This window comes from Rhinolophus ferrumequinum, chromosome 13, assembly GCF_004115265.2.
Source record: "Rhinolophus ferrumequinum isolate MPI-CBG mRhiFer1 chromosome 13, mRhiFer1_v1.p, whole genome shotgun sequence".
In the NCBI taxonomy this organism is placed as follows: Eukaryota; Metazoa; Chordata; class Mammalia; order Chiroptera; family Rhinolophidae; genus Rhinolophus; species Rhinolophus ferrumequinum.
This window is the reverse complement of record NC_046296.1, coordinates 22,311,610-22,338,978: the sequence shown is the minus strand read 5'-3', so window position 1 is coordinate 22,338,978 and position 27,369 is coordinate 22,311,610. Positions and strand designations below refer to the sequence as shown.

The window sequence follows — 27,369 nt, the reverse complement described above, 5'->3', positions numbered from 1 at the left end:
TCAGTTTGAGCTTGCTGATGTTTTCTCATAATTAGAATGAATTTGGGCATTGGGGGGCAAGAATACCAAAGAAATGATGATGCGTCCTTCTCTGCACATCATATCAAGGAATTCCTGATGTCAACATGTCTTTTTATTTGTGATGTTAGCTTTGATCACTTGGCCAAGGTACGTCTGCCAAATTTCACTATAAATCTACAATCTTTCCCTTTGCACGAAAAAATAACTGGGGGCGGAGCGGATACTTTGAGACTATGCCAATAGCCTATTCTCCTAAAACTCTGACCGAATTTTAGCATACACTGGTGGGTCTTGTCCACGAGATTTTATTACTGTAGTATTTGCCTAATAATGACTTTCATTTTCCCTCTTTTCTTTTACATTAATGAAATGCTCCTGTTTTAAAAACAAAAATCAAACTGTCCTTTCTCCCAATTTATTTCTTTATTCAATTATTCACATCAGCATTGGTTATGGATATTTATTTAATCCTATGGGTAAAAATCCAATTAATATCATTTGTTAGTCAAATTGTTCCATCTTTGGTCTGTAGGTATTACCTCAGGTTGGCTCCTATGAGACCTTTCAACAATCCCCATTTTGAACACTTCTTTAATTTCTGGCACCATAAAATGTTCCAGCATATGTAATATTTCTAAATCTACATAATATTTCTGAGTATACGTAATATTTCTAAAAAGAAATTCCCCAATCTCTTTTGTACAGCAGGATATGTAGAACTAACTTTACAATGAAAGCTATTAGGAAACATTACTCTAATAAGGGATCTCAGAATTTGTACTTCAGAGGTATTCTGGAAAGAGCCATCAGACATGATAAAGTTATCCATGGTGAAACATGTACTAAGTAACTCTTGTAACGACTACCACAAGCATAAAGCTTTACAGTGTTGTCAAAAGAAGCTACTGGGTTGTATTTCAACATAAAGACTAAAAATCTTTTGTAAAATTTGTCTTACAAAAGTAATGTAATGACTGTATTTTCATGTTACCCCAATAAGAAGTAAAAACCACCAGGGGGCGCAGTAGAGACAGTCACAAATAAAACCATAAACAGCATCAAAAAAAACCCCAATTTTATAATGACCCTGCATATAGACTAGCAGTTTATTATTCTGCACAGAATAGTTTGACAACAGAACAGAACAAAGAAAGCACCCTACCAACATTATTATATCGAAAAAGTATATTATGAAATATGGACACAGTCACACACATTTTTTTTTTACAAATGAAAAATTTTCATTCACTTAAAAGTTCTAGATTTCAGGGGTACATTGTAATTTTCTAATGCAAGAGTCAACGCGTACTTTTGGTGTTTTTAGATTATAATTCTTACATACTTTAAAAATTAAGTAATTGTCAAATATGTAAAAGCTAGACATGAGTACCAACAAAATAATTATCAAGTTGTAATCAAGACACTAAAAAGAAATTTTAATGCAACCGTGAAAAATAACATTCCAAAAATGCATTAAATATACAGTTCTATAGATTGACAAATGTGTACACCTATATACGCATCACTACCAAGATAAAAGCCCATTTTCATCAGCCCAAAATGTCCTCTGGCGTTGTTTGCAGTCAATCACCCACCTCGCTCCCCACTGACCATGCAACCACTGTTCTGCTTTAACTAAATTGTGTCTAGAATTTCATATAAATGAGATCATACAGTATGTACTCTTATGTCTATCTTCTTCTTCTCATCAAGTTTTGACCTTAATCCAAGTTGTTTCATGTCAGTAGTTTGTTCCTTTTTATTGTGGAGTCATATTAGTCCACCGTATGGAGACACCATTATTTGTTTATATATCCATTTGTTAATAGACATTCTTGTTGTTTCCTGTTTGGGAATAAAACTGCTTAGAATATTCATTATTAAGTCTTGTGGTAAACAAATGTTTTCAAGGAATTGCTAGATCGTAAGGTAAGGATATCTTAACTTTCGGAAACAAAGCTTTCCGAAAGATGTACCATTGTACACCCCCCTCAGCAATATGAGAACTCCAGGAGCTCCACATCCTCCTCAATACGTGATATTATCAGTCTTTTTAAGTTTATCCATTCTAGTGGGTGGTAGCAGTATGTGGCTATAATTTAATTGGTTTCTCTGAGGATTAATGATCTCGAGCATCTTTTTCACGTTGATTATTGGCAATTCATATATCGTCACTTGTGAAATGACCAATCTTTTATCCTTTTTAAAACTGCGTTGTCTTAAAAGAGTTCTGAGATGATCTCTGTATATTGATGTAAATCCTTTGTTAGATGTAGATATTTCAAGTATTTTCTCCCAGTCTGTAAATTGCTTTTTCATAGGTGTTTTTTAAAAGAGCAAAAGAATTTCAATTTTGATGAAATTCATTTTTTTCTTCTATGATTGGTGTTTTATGTGTACTAAAAATCTTTTTCTATGCTGGTCTGGTTGTGAAGAATTTTCTCTTATGTTTTCTTCTACAAGTTCCACATTTTTATCGTTTATGTTTAAATCTATGACACGTTATTTTTTTTGTACGTGATATAAATAAGGGTAGAAGTAAAGTTTTATTCCATATAAAAATATAGCTATTTTGTTGAAAAGGCTCCTCTTCCAATGGCATCTTTTAAGCTTTTGTCAAAAATCAGTCAACTATACACATTAATATGTTGTACATCTTAAATTTATACAGTTATGTGCCAAATACATTTCAATTAAAAAAATTTAAATCACATATATATGTATTAATATGTATGTATATATGTTTATACCCTCTTTGTTCCATTGATTTGTCTATCTTATGCCAATATCAGTCTTATATTTTATAGAAAATCTTTAAAGCGGGGAGCACTGTCCTCATATCTTGTTGTTCTTTTTCAAAATTGTTCTGGCTTTCCTAAGACCTGTGTATTTCCACATGGGATGAACAATTAATTTGGTAATTCTTACAATAAGCCTGCTGAGAATATGACTGGGATGGTCTTGAATCTACAGATCTGAGTCAAACTGGTAACACTATCAAGTCTTCCAATCTATGAGTGTGGTTAACTCTCCATTTATTTAGGTCTCCTTACGTTTCTCTCAGTGATGTTTATATTTCATAGTTCAGTATACAGAGCTTACATATATTTGGTTAAATTTATACCCGAATATTTCATGTTTTCATTCTATTATAAATGTACTTTTGTAAATTTCATTTTGTTTAACTGTTCACTACAATGATACAGAAATTCCACTGATTACTACATATTGTCCTTGCATCCTACAATCTTACTAAATTCACTTATTGTTATATTTCTAGTAACTTAGGATTTGCTATATATAAAACCATGTCATCTGAGAATGAAGATTAATTTACTCTTGCCTTTCCAATCAGAATGCTTTTTTTTTTCTGGACTTACTGTACTAACTAGGATTTCTAGTACAATTTTGACAGCAATTGGTCAGAGTGAAAAACTATGCTTTTTTCCTCCAACGTTAGGTGGAAAACATTACCTTTGATCGTTAAGTATGATGTTACCTGTAGGCATTTTAGTAGGTGCCCTTTATCAGGTTAAGGAAATTCCCTTCTAGTCCTAATTTGCTAAGAGTATTTATCACAAATGAGTATTAAATTTTGTCAAACATTTTGCTACATCTATCGAGATTTGGGTTTTTTTCCTCTTTTATTCTGTCAATAGAATGAATTATTACATTAATTGCATTTTTAGTTAAAATCATATTCCTGGGACAAACTCCACACGGTCATGTTTTATTGTCCTTGTTACATACTGCTGGATCTTACTTACAAATATTTAAGGATGTTTGCATATATATTCATGGTGAGTATCAGTCTATAGTTTTCTACAAATGTTGGTATTGCTCAGTATAATGCTAGCTCCTATTTTCTGAAGGAATCTGGATTATGATTGGTATATTTTTTCATTAAATGTTTGCTAGAATTTACTAGTAAAGCCATCTGGCCCTGGAGTTTTCTTTGTGAAAACATTTTAAAATAAGGATTCAATTTCATTAATAGATATCACACTATTAACATTTTGTACTTCTTTTTGTGTCCGTTTTAAGATATTTGTTTGTCAAAGAATTTGCCTATTTAACCTAAATGTAGAATTTATTGGTATAAAATTATTCTTGACATTCCCTTTTATCTTTTTAACATCTGCGGGATCTCTAGTGATTTCAGTTTTCATTACTGATATTATTATAGTAATTGTGTTTTCTTTCTTCTACCGTGTTTCCCCGAAAATAAGACCTAGCCAGACAATCAACTCTAATGCGTCTTTTGGAGCAAAAATTAACGTAAGACACAGTCTTATATAAGACCCAGCATTATGTTTTAGGAAAATAAGACCCGGTATATTATGTATTATATTATATATGTTATATTATATTATATATTATACCTGGTCTTATAAAAAATAAGACTAGGTCTTATATTAATTTTTGCTCCAAAAGACGCATTAGAGCTGACTGTCCAGCTAGGTCTTATTTTTGGGGAAACACACAGAACGTTCCTTCAAAACATGAACAGTACGCACCACTAACTTACTTTTATTTTACATAAAAGATATGGCCAAAAATGACCCAACATACCAGAACTCACTCAGGCAAATGAATGTTGTCCAAAGATGTCACAAAAGAAGCTTATAACAATCCTAAAAATACATTCTTAGAATTATTTTCAGAGCTCATTAAGCTTAAGAAACTCTGTCACAGAAAAGCCATGTAATATAAAGGGTTGGAAGAAACCTTGGAGATGAAAAACTCAAGATGAGAAACAGACCCAGAGAGTTAAGCTGATCAATGCTGTAAAGCTTAATAGCAAAGATGGGTTACAAGATTTCTTGAAATACTTTTTAATTGCTTTTGCTACATTAGTTCCATCTGAAGAGTTAGCACAGAAGCTTAGGCTAAGAGATAGTAAACATTACTGTTCCTCAGCTTGCATTTTTGAATGAAGTGTGGAGAAAAGGAAACAATACAAATATTCCGTCTCCAGGTAGATAATAATTGAAACATATTTCTAAGATGTTCCCCAACTTGTGTATTACTGGTTTCCCTGATGAAGGTGTTGTAGTTGCTGTTGTTTTTCTCCTTTTGGTTTATCTACGTTGTGGTTCAAATCAAAATAGGCAATAAGTTATTGAAAAAGCATGTATTTTTAAGATCATAAAAATACATCTTCAATTTTTGTTTTAATAACCCTGGCTTTGAAATCATACTGTTATATTTTTAAAAACCTAAGTGTACACTGTGTAGGTCAGTAACACATCTTATTCAAAAGACATGGCTCTCAAAGATTTCCAGTGTTTTGTAAGTCAAATCCAACCCCAACCCATTAAACAACATTCACCAGGTTTTCCTTACCTTTATTTTATCCTGCGCTATGTTTCACTTAAAACACATTGGTTGCACTTTTCTTTTGGCTTTGTACCACCCCCAACTTTCAAAAAATAATGTAGTATTTTCACAAAAGAGTGCAGATTCGAGTCTTCTTTTACTTTGAGCACCAACTATTCAAGACTTACTTATGGCTGCTCCAGAGCTCAAACTGGTTGCCACGAAAGTCATGTGTACCCAGTCTCTGCTTCTTTTTATTTCCTTATTGGCTTCCTTTTTAATATCAAGCAAGTCCAGCACACAATTTACAGAATGGCTTTTGCTTTCTTCTTAAAGACACTGTTCACAAACAATGCTGGCTTCTTGCTCTTATTTGAACCAATTATTTTCCTGATAGTTGTTATCCTGGGATTTTCACTGGTGTCTTAGAGATTTAGTTCTTGTCTCTCACTTCACCTTTTTTACCCTCTATTTCATTTTTCTAGGTAGGTACATATTCAAGAAGTTATAAAAGGTAAATTTCCCGGTCCCTAAATATCTGTAAATGGCTTTAATTTGATCTCACACCTGAATAATCATTTGGTTGGTATGAATTCTGGATTTAGGAACTCAGAACTTTGAATTGACTCACTGCTTTCTAATATCTACTGCTGCTAAGAAAGTCAATGCCCGTAGTCTACTATTCTTTTTAGGCAGCTTCCAACCCCTCACCCCCACCAACCTACCCCCATTTAGTAGCTTTCAGGGTTTTCTTTTTACTCTTGGAATTTAAAATTACAGAACAGGTTGAGACTTAATGTACATCTTTTTTCATCTAAACTTGACTGTCAGAATGCTCTTTCAATCATAAGATTTGATTTTTCAGGAGAGGGAAACTTTCACCCACTATTTCACTGACTATTTGTGCCTCTATTTTATCTAATACAGTTTCTGAAATTTCTTTTAGACAGATCCTATTACTCCCTGTGTTTGTTCCCACATCCTTCTTTCCTTCCCTATTTTTCCATATCTTTTGCTCTAACATTCTGAGGGAGATCCAAGAATTTATACTTTTGCTAAATGGTTATTTAAGCTTTTCACCAGCTAAAGTAACTGACTTTTAATAACAGCTACAAAATTATTCAAATTTGTGGTAGACTATCAAATTACTATGTCATGGACTTCATTGCTAAAACTACAAACTGCTAAATACTACCATGATATCAAAATTTGACAGTATGGATTTGACAGCTAGCACTTCACTTTTCTTAAGACTACTTACCTAAAAACCTGATGTATTTAGAAAACAGTAGACAATCCAGGTATCAAAAAAAAAAAGTACGGTAAAGCAAAACAAGGTAACAACTCAAAGCCTTGATGTTCAAATTCATGCACTATACTTCAGAAAACCTTTCATCCCTCTCCTTGTTACTCAGCTCTAAAGCTTTACTGAAAGAACACAGAATGTAAGTAATTCTCCATGGACTAGGTAAAATAAATTAGAATTCAAGATCACTAAATTACTAAGTAAATGATAAATCATGGCTGGTAGATTGTTTAAGAAGCATGAACTATGTTATACATGTATGAGGATTTTAATGTAAAGTAAAAAAATGCAAAAGTACATTTCAAAGTTAACAACAAAATTATTTATAATAAATGACACTTTAGGAATAAAATGTTTTAAAACGTCTTTGCCTGTTCACATTTAAACTGAGTTTTTATTGCTATTAAAAAAGGCTTCCTCCAAAGACTTCTGAGATGATGAACCAGAAACTACTCCTCAGAACACACATTATTTAAAAACCGGAGTTAATCTAGTCCATTTAAGAAAGGCAACATAAAGGAATGCAGATATGAAGGAGGAAATCAAATTAACTTTAGATTAACTTTTTCAAAAGTTTTGCTTTCAAAACAAAGAAAAACCCTAGTCTAGGAATATGAACATGTAGACCTCCCTGAGATAACCTAATTGAGAGCAGAAATTAATAGCACAAAGTAAAGTCAATAGCTCTACACTTTCAAGCCACCTGTAAATATTCAAACCAGAAAAAAAATTGCTTGAATATGAGAATGTTTACTTAAAATTAGAGCAGTGTCCTAATGGCTAAAGATGTCTTCAAAGTTTCTACAGATAGTTCATTATGCAAAAGGAAACATTTCTTCAGAGTCTGCCAAACTCTTCTTGGGTCGCTTTCTAATGGAAGAGATTTGAGAAATCTTTTTAGATAAACGACTAGTAGTCTTTCATCTACATTCAGTCTACAAAATTGGCTCTGTACTTACCAATTGTGTCAAAACCATTCAGAATTATACTGGTTTTATCAACAGTAAAAATAGTCGAATCGGATTTTCCACTCATACTTTGAACTGTGCCCCAATCTAGTCCTCTGCTTAAACTATCTAAAGTAGTATCTCACACGCAGTCACTTTTCCAAGTTATCGTGCCAAGTTACAACTGAAGTCCCAATTTGAGCAAATCTCCCGCAAAAAAAAATACATTTCCACTATAGTCTGGACAGGTTAGCCAGACAGAAACAAAGTCACAACAGCCTAGAATAATTTAACTCGATAAAAAGTGAACACTAAATTGAGACCCAAAAAAAAAAAAATCAAGAATACCTTTTGTCTTAGACCACTTCAGTTCTGCCTACAGTTATTCTTGTAGACAAATATAACATTAATCTTGTAAGGTTTATTATAAGAGGACTGTGATTAAAGTAAGACATGGGAACATGACTTCCTGAGATCAAATCATGGCTTTGTCCCTTTACCTGCTGCTGTGTGACCTTAGGCTAGTTACTGAAAAGCTCTCTGCCTCTGTTTTTTCATGTATACACAATGGGTAAAGTAGTACCTTTCTCATGAAGCTACCATCAAGATTAAAAAGATTAAAAATGTATGTGAAATGCTTAGAATACTGCCTGCCCATGTGCTGTTATTATGAAAACAAGTGTGGTGATTGGTAACTACTGGGTTTTCCTAATGGTACAGCCTTTAAAATTATTCAACTAGTTGTCTATGCAACACAGCTAGTCCAGCTGTGAGCTCTTACTAGTTTATTCAATCAAGAGATACTTAACTCAGCGTTTGCTTTATGCCAGGCATTGCACTTATGCTTTCACTGTCAGTCAATACGTCAATTCTTTTATTGGTGAAAATTAGATTAACCAGACTTTTTATTATTAAAAGCTTGCTGTGTTGCATGGCATACTTAAGTATAATTAAATAATTATTTCTCCTTCATAGTACTCTTAGTTACTTCCCTCTCCATTTTTACATTCATTAAGAAGAAAATTTATTAGGTTGGTGCAAAAGCAATCGCGGGCTAAAAGGTTAAAAAAAACTGCGAACACCTCAATTACTTTTGCACCAACCTAATAAAAGATTTCAAACACAAAGGCTGAGACTAGTATAATGAATCCCATATACTTTTCAACTTTGACCACTAACACACGCGAAGCCTTATTTCATTTACACATCCACTTCGAATATTTTAGAGCAAATACCAGATGTATCATTTCCTTGTAACTGTTCAGTATTTATCTATCTCTAAAAGATACTCTTTTTAAAAAAATCACGATATACCTAAAATTAATTATTAATAAATTCCTTTATATTAAATAATCAGTGCTCAAATTTCCCCAAATGTCACAAATGATTTTATAGGTTTTTTGAATCCATCAGATTTGGCAATTCAGCAACGTCAGTAAAACGAAGGTGGCCTTAATAATAATTTTTCAGTAGAGTGGTAGGGGATAAAAGCCAGATTGCAGAAGGCCAAGAAATTAACAGAAATTCGGAAATGGAGATAATTGGTGATGCCCCTCTCTTGAGAAGCTCAAATATGAGAAAGAATAGAGGAAAAAAATGGGATGTGCATGAAGGATCAGGATCAAAGAGAAGTTAATTATGTTAGTAAACTGAAGAGTGATGGAGAAGCTGAAGGCATAGAACAACACAGGAAAAAGACGAAAAACAGAAAAACTAACAGAATACAGTCTTGGAGACGAGGGGATGAGATTAAAGCGCAGTGAAGAGGCTGACCTAGAATAAGGGAGGTACAACCCAAACTCTGACACTGAAGGGAAGGAGTCAGTTAAGCATGAAAATGGGATTGGAAAAGCTTCTGGTGTGTGGCCAGGAGGGGTGGAAGATAGGGGTGATGGCGGTGGTGAGAAGGTAGTAATGAGGTTAACCCTTAAAAAGTTCTCCATTTTCTTCAGAATTAGGAGAAGCTAGATTATAAGCACGTAGTGGGTGCTTCTTTGTGTGTCACAGGGCTGAAGACAGTTCCTTACAGCATATGATTTAGACTCTTACCACCTTTTTAAAAAGTAGCACAATTTAAATACCAAAAGAACAAAACAGACAGTAACTACTTGAAGAGCTGGGAGGACCTTTAAAAACTGGGACAAGTATATAAGGTCTCACTGAGAACACAGAATTGAGCTGGGTCTTGAAGGGAAGAGAAGCCATGACAGGATATATAACCAGAGCAGGGAAGTATAAATAGTGAAGCGCCTCAAGGATTGATTTAACTTTCTTATATATGATGGTAGCTGTTTATAGATAACACTAAACTCTTCCAATAATGAAGAGGTTTGTAAATGAGAAAAAACAAAATCACTACAATGTGTGGGTGGGGGAAAAAGTGGTGGTTTTAATGTGGATAAGTTCATTTGGGGGAAAATTAATCCAAATAATGTATCAAATATGGAAAAGTACATTGTATTCTAGTGAACCAAGCAGGGAACAGAGAAAAAACTATATACCGGATAACAGAAGAATTCAGATAGATTCACAACTGGCTGAACAATCACTGACAAGTACGAACCTTTACTGACAAGGCTCGAAAATCGCATCGCAGGACAGGTGAAGCGCTCATGAGGACAAAACGTAAGGAACAGCTGGCTGGAACAGCGTCCGGCATCTATGTCAAACACTTACCACACATTTTAAAACATGGCTTTTGCCAAAACAGATGTGCAGAAGGGAACAGTCATCTTGCCTTTTGCCCTGGTATGTTTTTCTATGCAACCAGGTAAATGAATGACCCTCAGTCCTAGATTTAAAGGGAGAGCAGAAGATAAGAACTTGGGAAGATCTGTCCCCTTAGGACTTCTGTTTCTTGACCAAGAAACAAAAAACTAACTACTTGGTACCTCTTCCCATCAGAATCGTACTCCCAACAGACAATCTCAACTCTATTTACAGCCTGAAGCCTTACTAAACTTCCAAACCTCCTTCTGACCCACTAGCCACTGGAAGAATAATCATGTCACATCCTCCAACTGAACAGTAAGTGGCAAGGCAGGATTTTGAACAAAAGAACCTTTTCAATTCCAAAATAACACCATAAAACTGACACATTAACTTTCCCAGAGACAAGAATTATAGATGTATCTAGATAACACCCAGAATATTAGTCTATAACCACTGTATCTTGACCATATTTCAGAAATAGGTTAGAGTTAAAGAAGTGAATGTTCTCAAATCCAGAGGACCATTACCATTATGGGATCAGCGAGCTTGTTCTGTAAAAGGCCAGATTGGTTTATATTTTAGGCTCAGTCTCTATTGCAACTACTCAACTCTGCCATTGTAACACGAAAACAGCCATATGTAAACAAATAGGCATGACTGTTTTCCAACAAAACTTTATTAACAAAAACTGCCAACAGGCAGTAGTTTACCAACCCCTGATCTATAGATCACAAGGTTTTGGTTTTGGTCAATTCTAACAGTATGTTGGATGCAACATTTTATCTTCATGTTTAGCATAGAAACATATACCTACATATGATGAGAAATTCATAAAGGAAAGCCTGGGAAGAAATAGCAAAATAAAATGTAAATAGTGGTTAGGATGGCAGAATTATGGGTAATTTGTCACAGACTATCATCACTTAAAAAAAATTTTTTTTAATTGTAAAAGTTACAAAATGAAAGAAAAATCGATTAATAAACAAGTAATTTCAGCTTATGGTAACTGCTGTAAGGAAGCTGTAAGGAAAATAAACAGGGCACTACCCACGATAGAGTTTCTGAGGAGAGCAGGGAGAGAGATAACATCTCCAAAGAGGTGACATTTATGCTGGCAGCTGAAAGACAATGAAGTCAGAGCTGATACAAGAGCAATGTACCCAGAGCTCATAAGCAAGCAAAGGTGCTGAAGAGAATGAAAAGAAATTGACAAGTGTTTGGGGAAACGAAAGGAAACTAATGAAACATAATGAGCAACTAGGACAGTGGTTTTAATACCACAAAAAGGAAGTGCCACCTTATTGCAAGGTAAGACATCTCAGAACAAGGCAGTGCCAGCTTCACCAAAGAGGAATGGAAAAGGCAAGGAAATTCAGAATGGTTTAGGAGTTCTGGGACCTCATGATGATATCTAAATTTACCAAATGTCCCCATTCCAATTCTCAGGATTTCCCTCTTTCCCAATCATTGCCCTTCCACACAAGAGATTTTATGATTTTTATTAAGCTCCCTGGTCCTCTGACTGATCCTCGATTCAAGAATTTCTAAGGCTGTCATTTTCTGTGTTTACATTCTCTAGTACAGTCAGAAAAATCCAGCCCACTCATACTTCTTATATTCCTCATTCTCCTCAGAAAAGATCTTTTGCAATAGCTATTTGGTCTATCAAAGTTTTGCCTTCAATAAGTACTTCATTTTGTGTAACTACAAGGTAAGTTAACTGTTGGATTAAATCACTGAGATTTGAGGTTTGATTTATAACTACAGCATACTGCAGATACTACTGTGTTTCCCGGAAAAGAGGACCTAGCCAGACCATCAGTTCTAACGCATCTTTTCAAGCAAAAATTAATGTAAGACCTGGTATTACATTATATTATATTACATTGTACCCGGTCTTATATTAAAATAAGACTGAATCTTACATTAATTTTTGCTCCAAAAGATGCATTAGAGCTGATGGTCCAGCTAGGTCTTATTTTGGGGGAAACACAGTAATAATAAAGAGGTCTATAACTTAAGACTATAAGTTAAATTCACTATCCATTTTAAATAGTTAAGGGCTAACTTTGCTATATATATAGAAGTGTATGATATACACACACACACACACACACATATAGATATAAATAAAAGATATAGAGAAAATATAGAAAAAATAAATAATATTTTCACATATAGAGAAAATAAAAGAAATTCTTGATAACAAGAATATTAGACTTACAGTGTGAGCACATTTCCAAAGGATAACTTGCCTCATTTCCCTGCAGGGAAAAAAAAAAAGTTGTTAGTCACAAAATTGGCAGAAATTTCTTTAAAAGGTTAAACTTAAACATATATTTCAGTCACAAAACAAAGGGAAATAAGCCATAAACGAATGTATCTAGATCTCTAAATTGTATTTTTGGTAAGAAAAAAATATACAATATGATAGAAAGAGCTCTTGAATCAAACAGGCCTGAGTTGTGACTCTGCCACTTAAGACATATGCAAACATTTGATTAAAATTTATTTTAAGTATTTTTAATAGCCTAAACATGTTGTATACCAAATCTTAACACATTGAAGACTGTCAATGTTCTAACATGTCTTGTTGGGTGAACTCATTTTTGGGGTAGAGCTCAGAATAAAGCTTCTCCTGCCACTACTATTTAATTGAAGAATTTCCTGAGGCTGCAAAGCTGTTAGGAAAAGGCAAAACCCTGTTGCCGTTTATACCTGCACTGGCACATAATTTTCTATATGCTGTGAAATTAAAATAAAAATATGAATAGGGAGGTGGGTCCAATGTCAGACAACCAACTCAAATTTTTCTTTTCATGGGAAGTTCTTATCTCATGGATGGTCTCTTAAGTTAATATAATAAATCTAAATTCCTAATTTATAAAAAATATGAAACAAACTACATGTTTTTTATACTAGGATTCCATGTGAAATTTATTTAAGGAATAAAAATGCTCTAGAAAAACTACAAACCAGGACCAATGTTTACCAAATCTCAATAACTCAGCTTAGGGAGGTCAAGTACCTGGTAGACGACCACATCATTGGATTAGTAATGGAACCAGGAGCAGTTCTAAATCTAGAGTCAAAATTCCAAGTATAACACTCCTATGAGGTAAAAACCATGAGGATCTTTTAAAAAGTCCACAGAATTTAATGTACACTGAGGTTTTAAAGTTCAGCGATACAATTGAGTAACATGTATCCTATACTCCATTTACCTAATCTTGACAATAAATGTACAAAAGAAATAATTTTAAATATCTGAATATACTTATGTACTCTAAGAAGTTACTGAATACAGCCTGAAAAATGAAAAACCCTTTTAGTATGTCTGGGTAGCTTTTAAACTCCTAAAAGTATCTCTTATTCTATGTAAACTTAAGGTCTAAGAAAAGTTTATCAGTAAATTAGCATCTGCAATTCTTACCCTGTTGCCAATAATTAGGCTTTTCCTTGAAAATTATAGCAGATAACTGCAATTTTCCAGAACTAGTTAATTTAACTCTAGGTCACTTTAAATATTAAATATAAATTAAAGATAGAAGAAATAGCAAACATTAATAAAACTTGACATTAATGAGAGGAGATGGAGTTCTGCTTATTTTGCACCTTACTTAATTTTAAGATTCTTGCCATGATTCCGATCTTTTACTGCCTCACGTATTCTTTCATGCCTAGATTTTTATAATACACTCTACCTTAATTTTAAGGTAGAGTGGAAAAATCTTATTCCACTCTACCTAAAAATTAAGTATGTTTTCTTGCATGGCTCTAAAAAGAGTATAGTGATACTTTCGATTACCATTGTGAGTTTTACTGATTAATGCTATAATTGTTTTATAAGTGAGGGCAGAAGGGTTATGGTAATTTCAGGGAGGACTTTGAAACCAGGTCCTTGTTCCTCCAGCCCACTGACCTTTACCGTGTTATCAATTCTTTATAAACGCTACCATCTGACCTGTCCTGCTATCTCTCTGCTAGCCAGCTGCAAGGCACTAAGACCCACGGCCCAGCCTGGCCAGGGCTCCACAGGACTTTCCCACTACACCGGATGCCTCAGCGCTCTCCTAAGCTCAGAATCCATATATCCAAATGGTGATTTTAACATCAATCTCTCTAATTCTATCTATATTCAGCAAAAACATCTGTCAGATTTTAAGGCAAAATGCTTTTTCCAGATAACCAAAAACTGAAAGAATTTTAAGCTCCATGTCAAAAGAAAATTAATTCTTCAGGCAGAAGAAAACTGATACTAGATGAAAATTTGCATCTAGACCAAGGAACAAAGACTACCTAAAAAGGTAAATATGTAGGTAAATATAAAAGACATTTTTCTCATTTTTAAAGGTCTTTAAAAATATACCTATTGGACAGAAACATAGTAACAACGTATTGTGTGGTTATAATGTGTAGGAGTACAATGTATGAAAAAAGCACAAATATGAGACGGAAAAATGGATGTATATTGTTAAAATCTTACACTATGAAAGAAACATTACAACATTATTTAAAAGTATAACCTGAGGGGCTGAAGGGTGAATCGATTACCAATGGCCAATGATTTAATCAAGCGTGCCTACGCAATAAAGCCGCCACAAAAATCCAAAAGGACAGGGTTCTTTCTGAGAGCTTCTGGGTTGGTGAACATGTGGAAATACAGGTCAAGTGGACGGACCTCCTAGAGAGGGCATGGAAGCTCCTCGCCCCTTCCCTGTACCTTGTCCTATGTGTCTCTTCGATCTGGCTGTTCCTGAGTTATATCATTTATAATAAACTGGTGACTAGTAAGCAAAACGTTTCTCTGAGTTGTTTGTTGCTCCAGTAAATTAACCAAACTCAAAGAGGCTATCTTTGAAAGTCCAATCTGTAGCCAGTTGAACATCGAGAACTACAGATGACAACCTGGACTTGCAATTGGTGCCTAAAGGGGAGAGAACTATCCTACGACTGAGCCCTTAAACTGTGGAATCTAGTGCTATGTCTAGGTAGACAGTGTCAGAATTTGAATTATAGGACACCCAGCTGGTGTCCCAGAATTGTGTGGATGTGTGGGGAACCCCCCCACACACACAGTAATTGGGTCCCAGAAGCCTTACACACACACACACACACACACACACACACACAGTGCCAAAACAGGTATACACATTTTAAGAAAGGAATAAACTGTATTGAAATTACATGAATGGTAACCACTTTGAGCACCTCTTGTAATTGCAGAAGTCAAACGTGATTTGTATTTATCTTTTGTTCATGGTATATATTGAATATTACAATTTTAATACAGTTTTTCCTTTCTGAAAATTTGTATACTTTTTTTTGGCACCGTGTGTGTGTGTGTGTGTGTGTGTGTGTGTGTGTGTGTACCAGGGGTGCCAAAAAATGTGTACAAGTGGACACTTTGGTCAGCGTTGCTCAAGCAGTAGTTCGCCGTAATCAGAAGTGTCTGAATGCTCATGGTAACCACTTTGAGCACCTGTTGTAACTGCAGAAGTCAAATGTGACTTATATTCATCTTTTGTTACTGGTATATATTGAGTATTACACTTTTAATAGTTTTTTCCTTTCTTAAAATGTGTATACATTTTTTTGGCATCCTCTGTATATATAAATTATATATGCTTAATAACAGGACTTCAAAATAAACAAAAGCAAACACTTAGGGAACTGAAAGGAAAACAGACACTCGTGTTAGGAGATTTTAACATTTCTCTCACAGACATTGACGGAAAACAAGCAGATTAAAAAAATCAGTAAAGAAGATCTGAACACACTATCAACCAACATGTCCTAAAAGAGCAGAATATTCTTTTCCAGTGCACATATAACACTGACAAAGACAGACATTACTCTGAGACTCAAAAAGTCTCAATAAACTTAAAAGGTTTGAAATCATCAGAATATGTTCTCATTAAAATGGAATTAAACTAGAAAGATTATTTGGAAATATTCAAGTATCTGGACATCAACACAATTCTAACAACCCATAAATCAAAGGAAATGACAAGAAATCAGAAAATATTTTGAATAGAGTGAAACAGAACTTATCAGAATTTATGGAATGCAAAGTAAAGCAGTGTTTTGAAGACAATGCTATTATACAAAGAAAGGCCAAATCACAATCTGTTCCCACCTTAAAAAGCTAGAAAAGAACAAATTAAACCCAAAGCAAGGGGAGAAATAGGGGGGCAAAAAAGAAATTAATGAAATAGAAAGCAGACAAACAGAAATATAAATCAATAAAACCAAAAACTTAAAAAGAAAAATAAAGAGACATTCTAAACAATGTATGAAAATAAATTTTATAACTTAGATGAAATGGACAAGTTTCTTGATAGATTCAACCAAAACAGACTCAAGAAAAAAGAGAAAATACTTCTATAGCTGTTAAACTGAATTTGAGTTAAAACCCCTCTCACAAAGACCTGGATGGCCTCACTGGTCAATTCTGTCATATATTGAAGTGCAAAAACATATCAACCCTACATAAATCCTTTCAGAAAGCAGAAGGGGAGCGAATCAGTCTTCACTCATTTTATGAGGCCAGCATTACTCTGATACCAAAATCAGATAATGACACTACAAAAAAGAAAACTACACTCCAATATTTCTTCAGGACCATGAATGCAAAAATCCTTAAAAATATTTAAGCAAATTAAATCCAGAAAAAAAAATTTAAAGAGTGAGACATCATGACCAACTGAAGATTATCCTAGCAACGCAAGGTTGATTTAATATTCAAAATCAATGTGATTCACACTACATTAGCAGACTAAAAACAAAAACACACCATATGGTCACCTTAACAGATACAATAAGAGCATGTGACAAATTTTCACACACATTCAAGATAAAATAAGAACAACTCAGCAAACTAAGGATCATCCTCAACTATAAGGACTATCTACAGAAAACTTATAGGTAACATCATGCTTAATATGAATGTCTTCTAAGATCAGGAACAAGATAAAGACATCTGCACCAGTCCAATAAGGCAACAGAAGAAATAAAAGGTATAGAGTGGAAAGAGGAAGTTAAACTTGCCTTTACTTGCAAATGAAATAATTGTGTATATACACGAATCTAAACAAACTACAAGAAAGCGAATCAGAACAAACAAATGAATGAGGCAAGGTCACACGATACAATATATAAAAATAAAATGCATTTCTATATTCCGAAAGCAATTGGAAAGGAAATTAAGACAACATTTCCATTCAGAAAATCATCAAAAATACAAAATACTTAGTGGTAAAGTTAATAATTATGTGCAAAGACTGTGCAATGAAGACTGTGGAACAGAGCTAAGAGAAAGTAAAGATGACCTAAAAAAAGAGTGCTGAATCATGTTCATAGATCAGAAGACTAGTTGTTAAGATGACAATTTTCCCCATACTGACCTACAGATAGAAAACAATTCCAAACAAAATCCCAATAATTTTATAGAAGCCAATAAACCAATTCTAAAATTTACATGGAAAACGCAAAGGACCCCAAGTAGCTCAAAATTTGAAAAAGAACAATAATTTTGAAGGACTTAGACTATCTGACTTAAAGAATTAGACATACACTCTGTCTCTCTCTCAAGTGATTCTTGACAAAGGTGTCCAAGTTATTCATTCAATGGGGAAAATTTTTTGCAAAAATGATGCTAAAACAAATGGATGAGTATGAAAAAAAGACAAAAGATTGGATAAGACATTTTACAACAAAATATATATACATAGCACGTAAGCACATGAAAAGATGTTTTACATCATTAGTCATTAGAGAAATCCAAGTTAAAACACAATGAGATACCACTATATGTGCATCTGTTATATACACGGTAAAAATTTAAAACCTGACATGTGAAATGTTGCTGAAAACGGAGAACAAATAAATGGTTGTGTGCTGGGCAGAATTCTAAGCTGGCCCTCTGAAACACAGCCTGGTACATACCTCCCAGCTATGAAAATAACCTAGGTACTGCTGCAAAGGGATTTTGTATATGTACTTAAGGTTCCAAATCGGTTGACCTTAGGATAAGATTATTTGAAAACAGAGGGGAAGTCCAAGATGCCAAGCACGAGAAGAATTCAACATATGCGAGATGGAGTGGGCCATGTGCCATTGATTGCAGGTAGTCTTCTAGAGGCAGCTGAGAGTGGCCTCCAGCTGACAGTGAACAAGGAAACAGACCTCAATCCTACAAGAGCAAGAAACTGAATTCTGCCTACAATCTAAGAGCCTGGACACAGAATCCTACCCAGAACCTCCAGATGAAAACTCAGTCTGGCTAACACCTGGATTTAAGCCTTGAGACACCCAGAAGAGAGCCTGTGCTGAACTCTGACCTACAGAACAATGAAATAATAGGTGCTGTTGTAAAGCACTGAGTTTCCGGTAACATGTTACACAGCAATAGAAAACTAACACCCAGACATATAGTATACGTATGTGGCTAAAATTAAAAACGCTGACATACCAAGCGTTAGTGAAGGTGTGGAACACCTGAAATTTTTATACATTGCAGGTGGGAACTCAAAATGGTAGCCATTTTGGAAAACAAAGTTTGGTGGGTTCCTAATATTAAGTGTAACATAACATTCAGAAATGAAAACACGTCCACACAAAGATTTCTACACATACGTCCATAGGGTACCAGGTAACATTTCAGGGTGACAGAAATGTTCTACATCTTAATTGTGACGGTGCTTACAAAATTATATACATTTGTCAAGACACATTAGCTGTACACTTAAAATTGGTTAATTTTATTATATGTTGAGTATACCTCAATGAAGCTGATTTTTAAAACTCAGTAAGAGTCCCAAGTATAATGCAATTGCCTTCTAACACATAGATTACATCTTTAGTTAAGATAAAAATCTCATCACTTTCTTTAAAACAATATAGTTTTCTATCATACTATCATTCACAATTCAAAAACTATATGGATTAGTTTTATAAGATACATATGCATTTCAAGGTAGCAAATTATGCATTTTTCAGATAAATCTTGCAGTATCATGAGAAACCAGAAACTTTTTAGTTATAATACTCTTGCCCCTTATAATTCTTTCATCCTTTACTTAGTCCCCCCTTCTCAGATTCTAAATTCCATGAAGGCAGCAACTGACTTACTATCTTGACATCCCTTGCCAGATTTAATATCCTAAATTTATGCAAGGAAGAATTTTATAGATGCATGTAAAAATCTAGATACCCTAAGGAACTTGGGTTAGGTGGCAGTTTTAAGCATCAACCTGTTAAAGAATGTGGCCAGATTAAGGGCATATTAGTACACTCAGTAAATTCTTAAAAGTCCAATTATTAAATAATGTTAGGTTTTCACTTCCCTTGATACTCACTTTTCACGAGTATCTACTAAGCACTTGGTTCTACATACACTTTAAATAAGCAAGCAGTACTCTAACACTGAAGTAGTATTTATAGTTCACAAGGAGAGCCTATAACCAAATAAGACAATGTTGTCACCTCTTAAAGTCTACTTGATAAAGACAAATATCTAAATATTCATGACAGCATGCCCTTGAAAATATTCTAAACTTTACAGCATGCACCTATAAAATTTATATTCTCTCACACTCTTAAGATCAAAGTAACTCCAAATAAAGTAACAGATCCAAAAAATGTTTTCTTCATTTTTTTGCCAGAAAATTTCTTTAGAAACCATTTTCCTATTCCTACTGATTTAATGTGTAGCAAAATTGATAATTATTAATAAATTTTTAAAATAATACCGAATATGTAATTTAAGAAAAAGTCGAATCAATCGAAATGCCTCTAAGTTGCCAAACTTCCCAGTTAATCTAATTTTATCAAAACCAATTTTTTTCCTAGGGTAAATTCACTGACCATCTTAATAACTGCTCTAAAACAGATATTCCTTATTCTCAGAAGTAGAAAACAAGGAATGGAACTGTGGATAGGTGAATTTGGGGGAAAGGAAATGAAAAGGATCAGCGGGCAGAAGCAAGTGATAAAACCCACTAATAGCAGATTTTAAGGGACAAGTCTGTCTGCGTCAAGCTATGAGTCCACAAGTACCCCTCTTTCTAGCCACTCACTTCACCATGGAGGAAATACGAAAGACGAGATGAATTTAAGGGGTCCTAATAGCTGTATTAATTTGTTTGACTACTAATGAAGATGCTACACATATTTAAATATAGAAGGAAGGGGAGAAAACAAGAGGAAGGGAGAAAACAGACATAGAATGTCAAGGAACTCCTTGAACCAATGTATGGGTCCAAGAGACAAAATGTTTCCCAAATAAAGTATGCTTAATTTATTTTCTTTTGGAGGCCAGTACAACTGTATAAGAAAGGAAAAGGCTATAAATCTCAGTACAAGTTGTTAGCTAAGTATAAATCAAACATGACCTTAGTTATAGCAACAAATCTGGCACCAGAGATTTTGTGGATACTATATAAAAATTAATCATAATGCTATCACGTGGTGGGAAATAAGGTAGCATATCACTCTTAAACAGTGACTAGTTTTCCAAAAGAAGTCAAAAACATTTCTGTACTTGTCAAATGATTTTAGGAGGAAAAAACTAAAAATTTCTAGCCTGATAAATACTACCAAAATCACACTGTTGTTTGAATTCATCTAGCAAATGTTTGAAGATACATGTTAACTATTTTAAAGATCTTACTGCACAGTGGGGCCTAAAATAATCATACCTATTATCCAATTTTACAATTTAAAACTTATCTCCTATTAAATAACATCTAACCTAACCAACCCTATTTTTTCTCTACTATACAATATTAACCATGATTTTTCGTTTATCGTGTATTCTGCAATCTTGTTGAACTCATTCATTAGTTCTAGTTTTTTGGGGGGACTTTTGGGAGGGGGATATATGTCTCAGGATTCTCTATATCATGTGCAAATAGGGGCAACTTTTCTTCTTTTCCAATCTGTGTATCTTTCATGTTCTTTTCTTGCCTTACGGCACTGGCTAGAACTTTCAGCACTGTGTTATGAGTGGTGAGAGCAGATTATCTTTGCCTTGTTATTGACCTTGTGGGGAAAGAAGTCTTTCCCATTAAGTAAAACAATGTTAGCTGTAGATGTTCCTCTTCCAACTGAGTTAGCTTTTTCTGTATATGTATTTCTCTTTAGTTTTTTTAAAATCCTGAATGGGTCTTGAATTTTATCAAATGCTTTTTCTCCATCAACTAATGTGATCACGTGATTTTTTTTCCTTAGCATATATGGTGGATTACTTATATTAATTGAATTTCAAATAGTGAACCAGCCCAGCATATATCCCTGCAACGAACCATTACTTGGTCATGGTAAACAATATTTTTTTTACATGCTGCTTGAGTCTATTTACTTATATTTTATAAAGGATTTTTGCATCTACACTGACATGGGAATATTGATCTATTTTCTTTTTTTCAATTTTGCTATCAAGGCAATGGAGCTTTTCAAATTATCTATTTCATACTGGGTGAGATGTGATAGTTTGTATTTTTTCAAGAAACCAGTCCATTACATCTAAGCTGTCAAATTTGTGTGCAGAGTTGTTCCTATTCCCTTGTTTTTTTCATGTCTGCAGGGCCTATGGGATGCCCTCTATTTCATTCCTGATACTAGTAGTTTGTTTCTTTTAGTCCTGAGTCTTGCTAGCAGTTTGTCAATTCATTGATCTTTCTGAAAAAAAACGGCTCTTTATTTCATTGATTTTTCTCTATTATTCTGTTTTCAAAGTACTGATTTCTGCTTTCACCTTTATTTCCTTCCTTCTTCTTGCCGTGGGTAAAGAAAAAGTTTTTAAGGTTCTTGAGGTTAGAGCTTAGATTATCAGAGACTGTTTTCTCTTTCCTAAAGTGCATTTCCTTCTCAGCACTGCTTTAGTTGTGTCCCACAAATTTCAGGAGGTTGTACTCTTATTTTCATTCAGTTCAAAATATTTTTATTGCCCTTGAGACTTTCTTTCCAACCCATGGATTATTTAGAGGTATGCTGTTTAGTTTTCAAGTGTTAAGAGATTTTCCAGTTATCTTTCTGTTACTGAGTTCAAGTTCGATTTCATTGTGGTCACAGAACACATTTTGATTTCAATTCTTTTAAATTTGTTGAGATTTGTTTTTATGGCCCAGTATATAGTTTATTGGTATATATTCTGTAGGCCGTTGGAAAAGTTGGTATAATCCAGCTGTTTGATGGAGTGCCCTATAAATGTCAATTACATACTATTGGTTGATTGTATTGTTGAGTGCTTCTATATCCTTGCTGGTTTTCTGCTTAGTTGTTCTCTCACTTTTTGAGATACAGGTGTTGAAATCTTCAACTATAATTTTGGACTTGTCTGTTTCTCCATTCAGTTCTATCAGTTCTTGTTTCTTGTAGTTTGCAGCTTGTTTGACACAAACACATTTAAGACTGCTATGTCTTCTTGATGGATTTATCCTTTCATCATCATATAATGGCCATTCACTGCCTTTGGTAATTTTCTTTGCCCTGAGTTCTACTTTATCTGATATTATCATACCCATTCCTGCTTTTTTAGGATTAATGTTTGCATGATACTCGTATATCTTCTTCCTTCCTTTTGCTTTCAATCTTCCTATATGATTATGTTTGAAGGAAATTTCTTGAAGACATCACAGAGGTGGGTCATGTTTTTAATCTATTTTGCCAATATGTCTTTTAATTGGTATATTGAGACCACTTATAATTAATATTACTGTGGGTATATTAGGGCTTAATTACTTTCCTTTTTGTTTTCTGTTTGTTCTCTTTGTTTTCTTTATCCTGCTTTCCTGTGGGTTACTTGAACATTTTAGAAATTCCATTTTATCTAGTGTTTTTATCTGTTTGGATAGCTTTCTTAGTAGTTGCTCTAAGTATTCTATTATATACACACACACACACACACACACATAACTAACTTTACACAGACTACTACTGTCATTTTACCCTCCCCCACTTGTAACTGTCTTAAATATTTCCTCTACATACCTTTAGAATCACATCAGTGTTAGAACTTTTGCTGAACTGTCAAACAGAATTTAGAAAACTCAAAAGGAGAAGAAAAGTCTATTGTACTTACCCACACTTTTATACTTTGTATTGTTCTTTCCTCCTTCCTGATGTCCCAAGATTCTCTTTTTTTATTTTATTTTTTTATCATTTCCTTTCTTTTTTCAGAACTTCCTTCAGCCATTCTTTTAAGGTTAAGTATTCTGGTGACATATTCTCTTATTTTTCTTTCATCTGAGAATGTCTTGATTTCCCTTTCATTCCAGAAGGATGTTTTTACTGGATATAGGGCTTTGTGCTGACAGTTCTTTTCCTTCAGTACTTGAGAAATGTGTCATTTCCTTCTTGCTTGCATGGTTTCTGATGAGAAATCTGTCATTTGAACTGTTTCTCCCATCTATATAGAGTATCATTTCTCTTGTTCCGATTTCAGCATTTGTCTTTTTTATAAGCTCAACTTTGAATTAGCTTGTTGTAATTTCTATGGGTTTATTTTAATATTCACTCAGCTTCTTGAACCTGTAGGTTTGTATTTTTTGCCGAATATGGAAATTTTCAGCCACTATTTCCTTAAGTACATTTTCAACCTTGTCCTCTTTCTCCCTCTCCTGAGAATCCAATGATACAAGTGTTAAATCTTTTTTAGTCCCACAGTTCCCTGAGGCTCTGTGGATTATTTCCTCAATCTATTTTCTTTTCTTCTTTTTTTTTTCTTTTTGAGAATATGCCTGCCAAATATTCAACTGTGAATGACCAAATTTTGTCAGTTATTCTCAAGTAGTTTTGATGTCCTATGAAAAAGGCAACTAGTTCATACAAGCTAGTTCAGCTTGTAAATCTGAAAAGTCCTTGTTTCTCCTGAAAACCACCATCTTAATGTAAGTATGCAAAAGTGGTGCTTTGTACATGTATCAATTCATAAAGGATACTCAAGACATATGTACACAATGATTACATTTAATAAATACTCCTTACTGCTTTACCAAAAGTATTACATGCAACTAGCGTTCAACTGCATGGCAGTGAAGAATACAATGACTACAAGTACAGTATGATACCACTGTTTTGATTTCATGCTAAGGTATCAGCAGTTTTACCAACCACTGCTTTTGCACCATCAGTGCAAATGTAAACACAGTGAATAAAACAAATAATTTTTAGTGTTATTATGAAAACAGTTTTGACCTTGTGGACTCCCTGAAAGGGTGTTGGGGATTCCCAGGTATCCATGGACCACTCTGCAAACTGCTGATCTAATTTAAGATCTTATTTAAGTTTTACCAATAGGGAATACCGATATCTAAAGAATCTGAAGAGTAATTCAATGAAAAAGAAAAAACTCCAATACAGCAACAGTAGACTATGGATATATTCTACTAGTTCCAATATTCTATTACTGTAATAATATCCTACATTGTTCTGTCATACATTATGTCCCAAAAGCATTCTTTATAGTGGAATAAAATAAAATCCCGAATTATATCTTGTATTCAATTGTCATGTCTCTCTTTAGTATACTGCAAATTGGAATTCTTCAGTCTGTTTATGTCTTTAGTGACTTTGACATTTTTAAAGAATATTGGCCAGTTATTTTGTAGACTGTTCCTCAACAGGTTTGCCTGATGCTTCATTATGATTAGATTCAGATATACCCTTCTGGCAAAATACCACAGCGGTGGTCATGTGTTCTTTCCAGATATCAGGAGGTAGATAATGTTGACTTTTCTCATTACTGGTAATGTTAACTTCATCACTTAGCTAAGGTTGGCCAGATTTCTCCACTGTAAAGTTACACTTTGTGTTTAATAAGCATCTTGCCTGAAGTTATTTTTAGACTATGTAAACATTCAAGGTACTCCTCAAACTTGCAACTCATTTTAACATCCACTGATGATTCTTGTCTGAGTCAATTATATTATGATGATGATGATGATGAGACAGCCAGCCTCTGAGATGATCCCCACCTCCTGGTATTCACAGTCTTGTAGAATCAATCCGTGTAATCTGCTTTTAAAAGCAACCAAATATAAAAATATTAAGGGGATATCACTTCTGTGATTAGGTTTCAAAAGACTGACTTCCATCTTGCCAACAAGTCTTTTTCTGTAGCTTTCTCAGCTTATATGCTTTAATGAAGCTCACATAGCAAGAAACTGAGGGTGGCCTCCAGCCAATAACTCAAAAGGAACTAAATGCCACCAACAACCAATGAGTATGAAGTGGGTCCTTCCCCAATCAAACCTGCAGGCAAGACCCCAGACCTCAGGCTAACAACTTGATTTCAGACTTCTGAGAGACCGTGAAGCAGAAAACCCAACTAAGCCCACAGAAACTGGAAAATAATGTGTATTATTTTAAGCCACTAACTTTGGGGTAATTTGCTATGGAGCAATAGGTTACCGGATACAATTGCCACATGGTAGTTTTCTAATTCTATCAATCCTTCAGCATTTATTATTTGGTTTTCTGTAGTTTTGGAAAGGCTTTCTCCTTTCCTGTATCTATTTATGTATTTCAGTGTGGTCTCATGGATTTTATTTTAATGTTACAAACTTTTATTATCATTATTAAACTTGAAGTTTAAATTGTCCTACATTTGGCCAGTGGGAGTCCTTTCACATAACGCTGGTTCTTGTGTCCTTTTAACGTGTCGCCATCATTCTCTGGGCCCTCATTACCTTCTGGTACAAGATGTTCCAAGAATACCTTGTACCTTCCCCGCCCCCGTCCTGAAATCAGCTCTCTCTCCAAGGAGTCCTAGGTCCTTTTAGTGGAGAATGGTTAATGATTTTATTTAATGAAGAAAAGTTCTCAATTTTAATGTAGTCTAATTTATTCATCTCTTATTTTACACTATGATTAATTCCAAGCAAAACTGATTACTCTTTTTTACTGAGCTGTTTGAATATAACTTTTTTACCATATGAATTTGTATGTTTATATTGCTTTATTAATATTCTGAGGTATTTTTCTGCATGTAAAGAGGGCAAGAGCCTGCTATTTACACCCTTTTACAGAACCTTTAGTGAGGAGAGAGGGGGAATGCCCATCCATGTGCGTTGTAACGTGCTAGGCACAATGAAGTACAAACCTGAGGATTCCCACGTCCCCCAAACATACAATACTGAAATTGTAGGTATCTATGGACATCCAAGTATATATATATCCAGCAAGTAGAGGACCTGGGCTCAGCGGAAAGATCAGATTAGAGATATGCTTTTGGGAATGATTAGCCTTCCCCACTCAAGGGAAAATTCATAAAAAATGGAAAATGAAATAAAAAATAGTAGAAAACTAACACTTGAAAAATTAGAAGAGACATTCACCAAAACCAAGTAAATACAGTAAGAGAATCAGTAGACTACGGTTCTACTCTAACAGTTTAAATATTCTGTCTATTATAATTTATGTTATTCTATAATGTTTTCTTATGCTATAATAGAATATATATATTATTTTGATTCTATTATGGCTTACGTTCTAATATGGTCCTAAAAATCATACAAGGAAAAATTTTAAGTAGAAAGGAGTTATGAGTCACAAAGAGGACAAACAATAACTATTCCCATTTTTTGGTAGGTTCAGGCTTTATTAAGTGATATTAAAAACAAGGTGTAACTTTAATTTGATAAATAAGACCTTATGCAGACTGCTATACTAAGAGTAATTATCAACGCTAGTCCTACAAAGCTATCATTAAAATGACCTTAAGAGAATGAAAAATTGTTAATGATCTGCCAGTGTACTGTAACATACAGTTGTAAGTACTTCCTTATTTAATGAACACACAAAGATGGACCACATTATTCTGGATCTCTCTCTCAGAGAAAAATATTTTCCAAGTAGTCACACAACTACTAGGACAAGATTCTATCTTGGGGTGGCCGGTTAGCATAGTTGGTTAGAACGCGGTGCCCTTAACTACCAGGTTGCCGGTTCGATCCCCACATGGGCTGTGAGCTGCGCCCTCCACAACTAGACTGAAACAACTACTTGACTTGGAGCTGATGGTTAGACCATTTTTGGTTAGAAAAACACACTTAAAATAGA

The 27,369-nt window shown here is 34.2% G+C and overlaps 1 protein-coding gene across 2 annotated transcripts in view; it reads right to left on the bottom strand.

Annotated features, from left to right (window-relative positions):
• Positions 1–27,369, bottom strand: part of PPP3R1 (protein phosphatase 3 regulatory subunit B, alpha) — a 65,172-nt gene that overhangs the window by 17,143 nt on the left and 20,660 nt on the right. Inside the window, exon 2 of one of the 2 annotated variants that reach the window (XM_033125240.1) lies at positions 12,530–12,569. In XM_033125240.1, the coding sequence (XP_032981131.1) occupies positions 12,530–12,569 (40 nt within the window). Of the gene's footprint in view, positions 1–10,269; positions 10,293–12,529; positions 12,570–27,369 lie in introns of those variants that run through there. The other variant, XM_033125241.1, reaches the window with a different exon arrangement.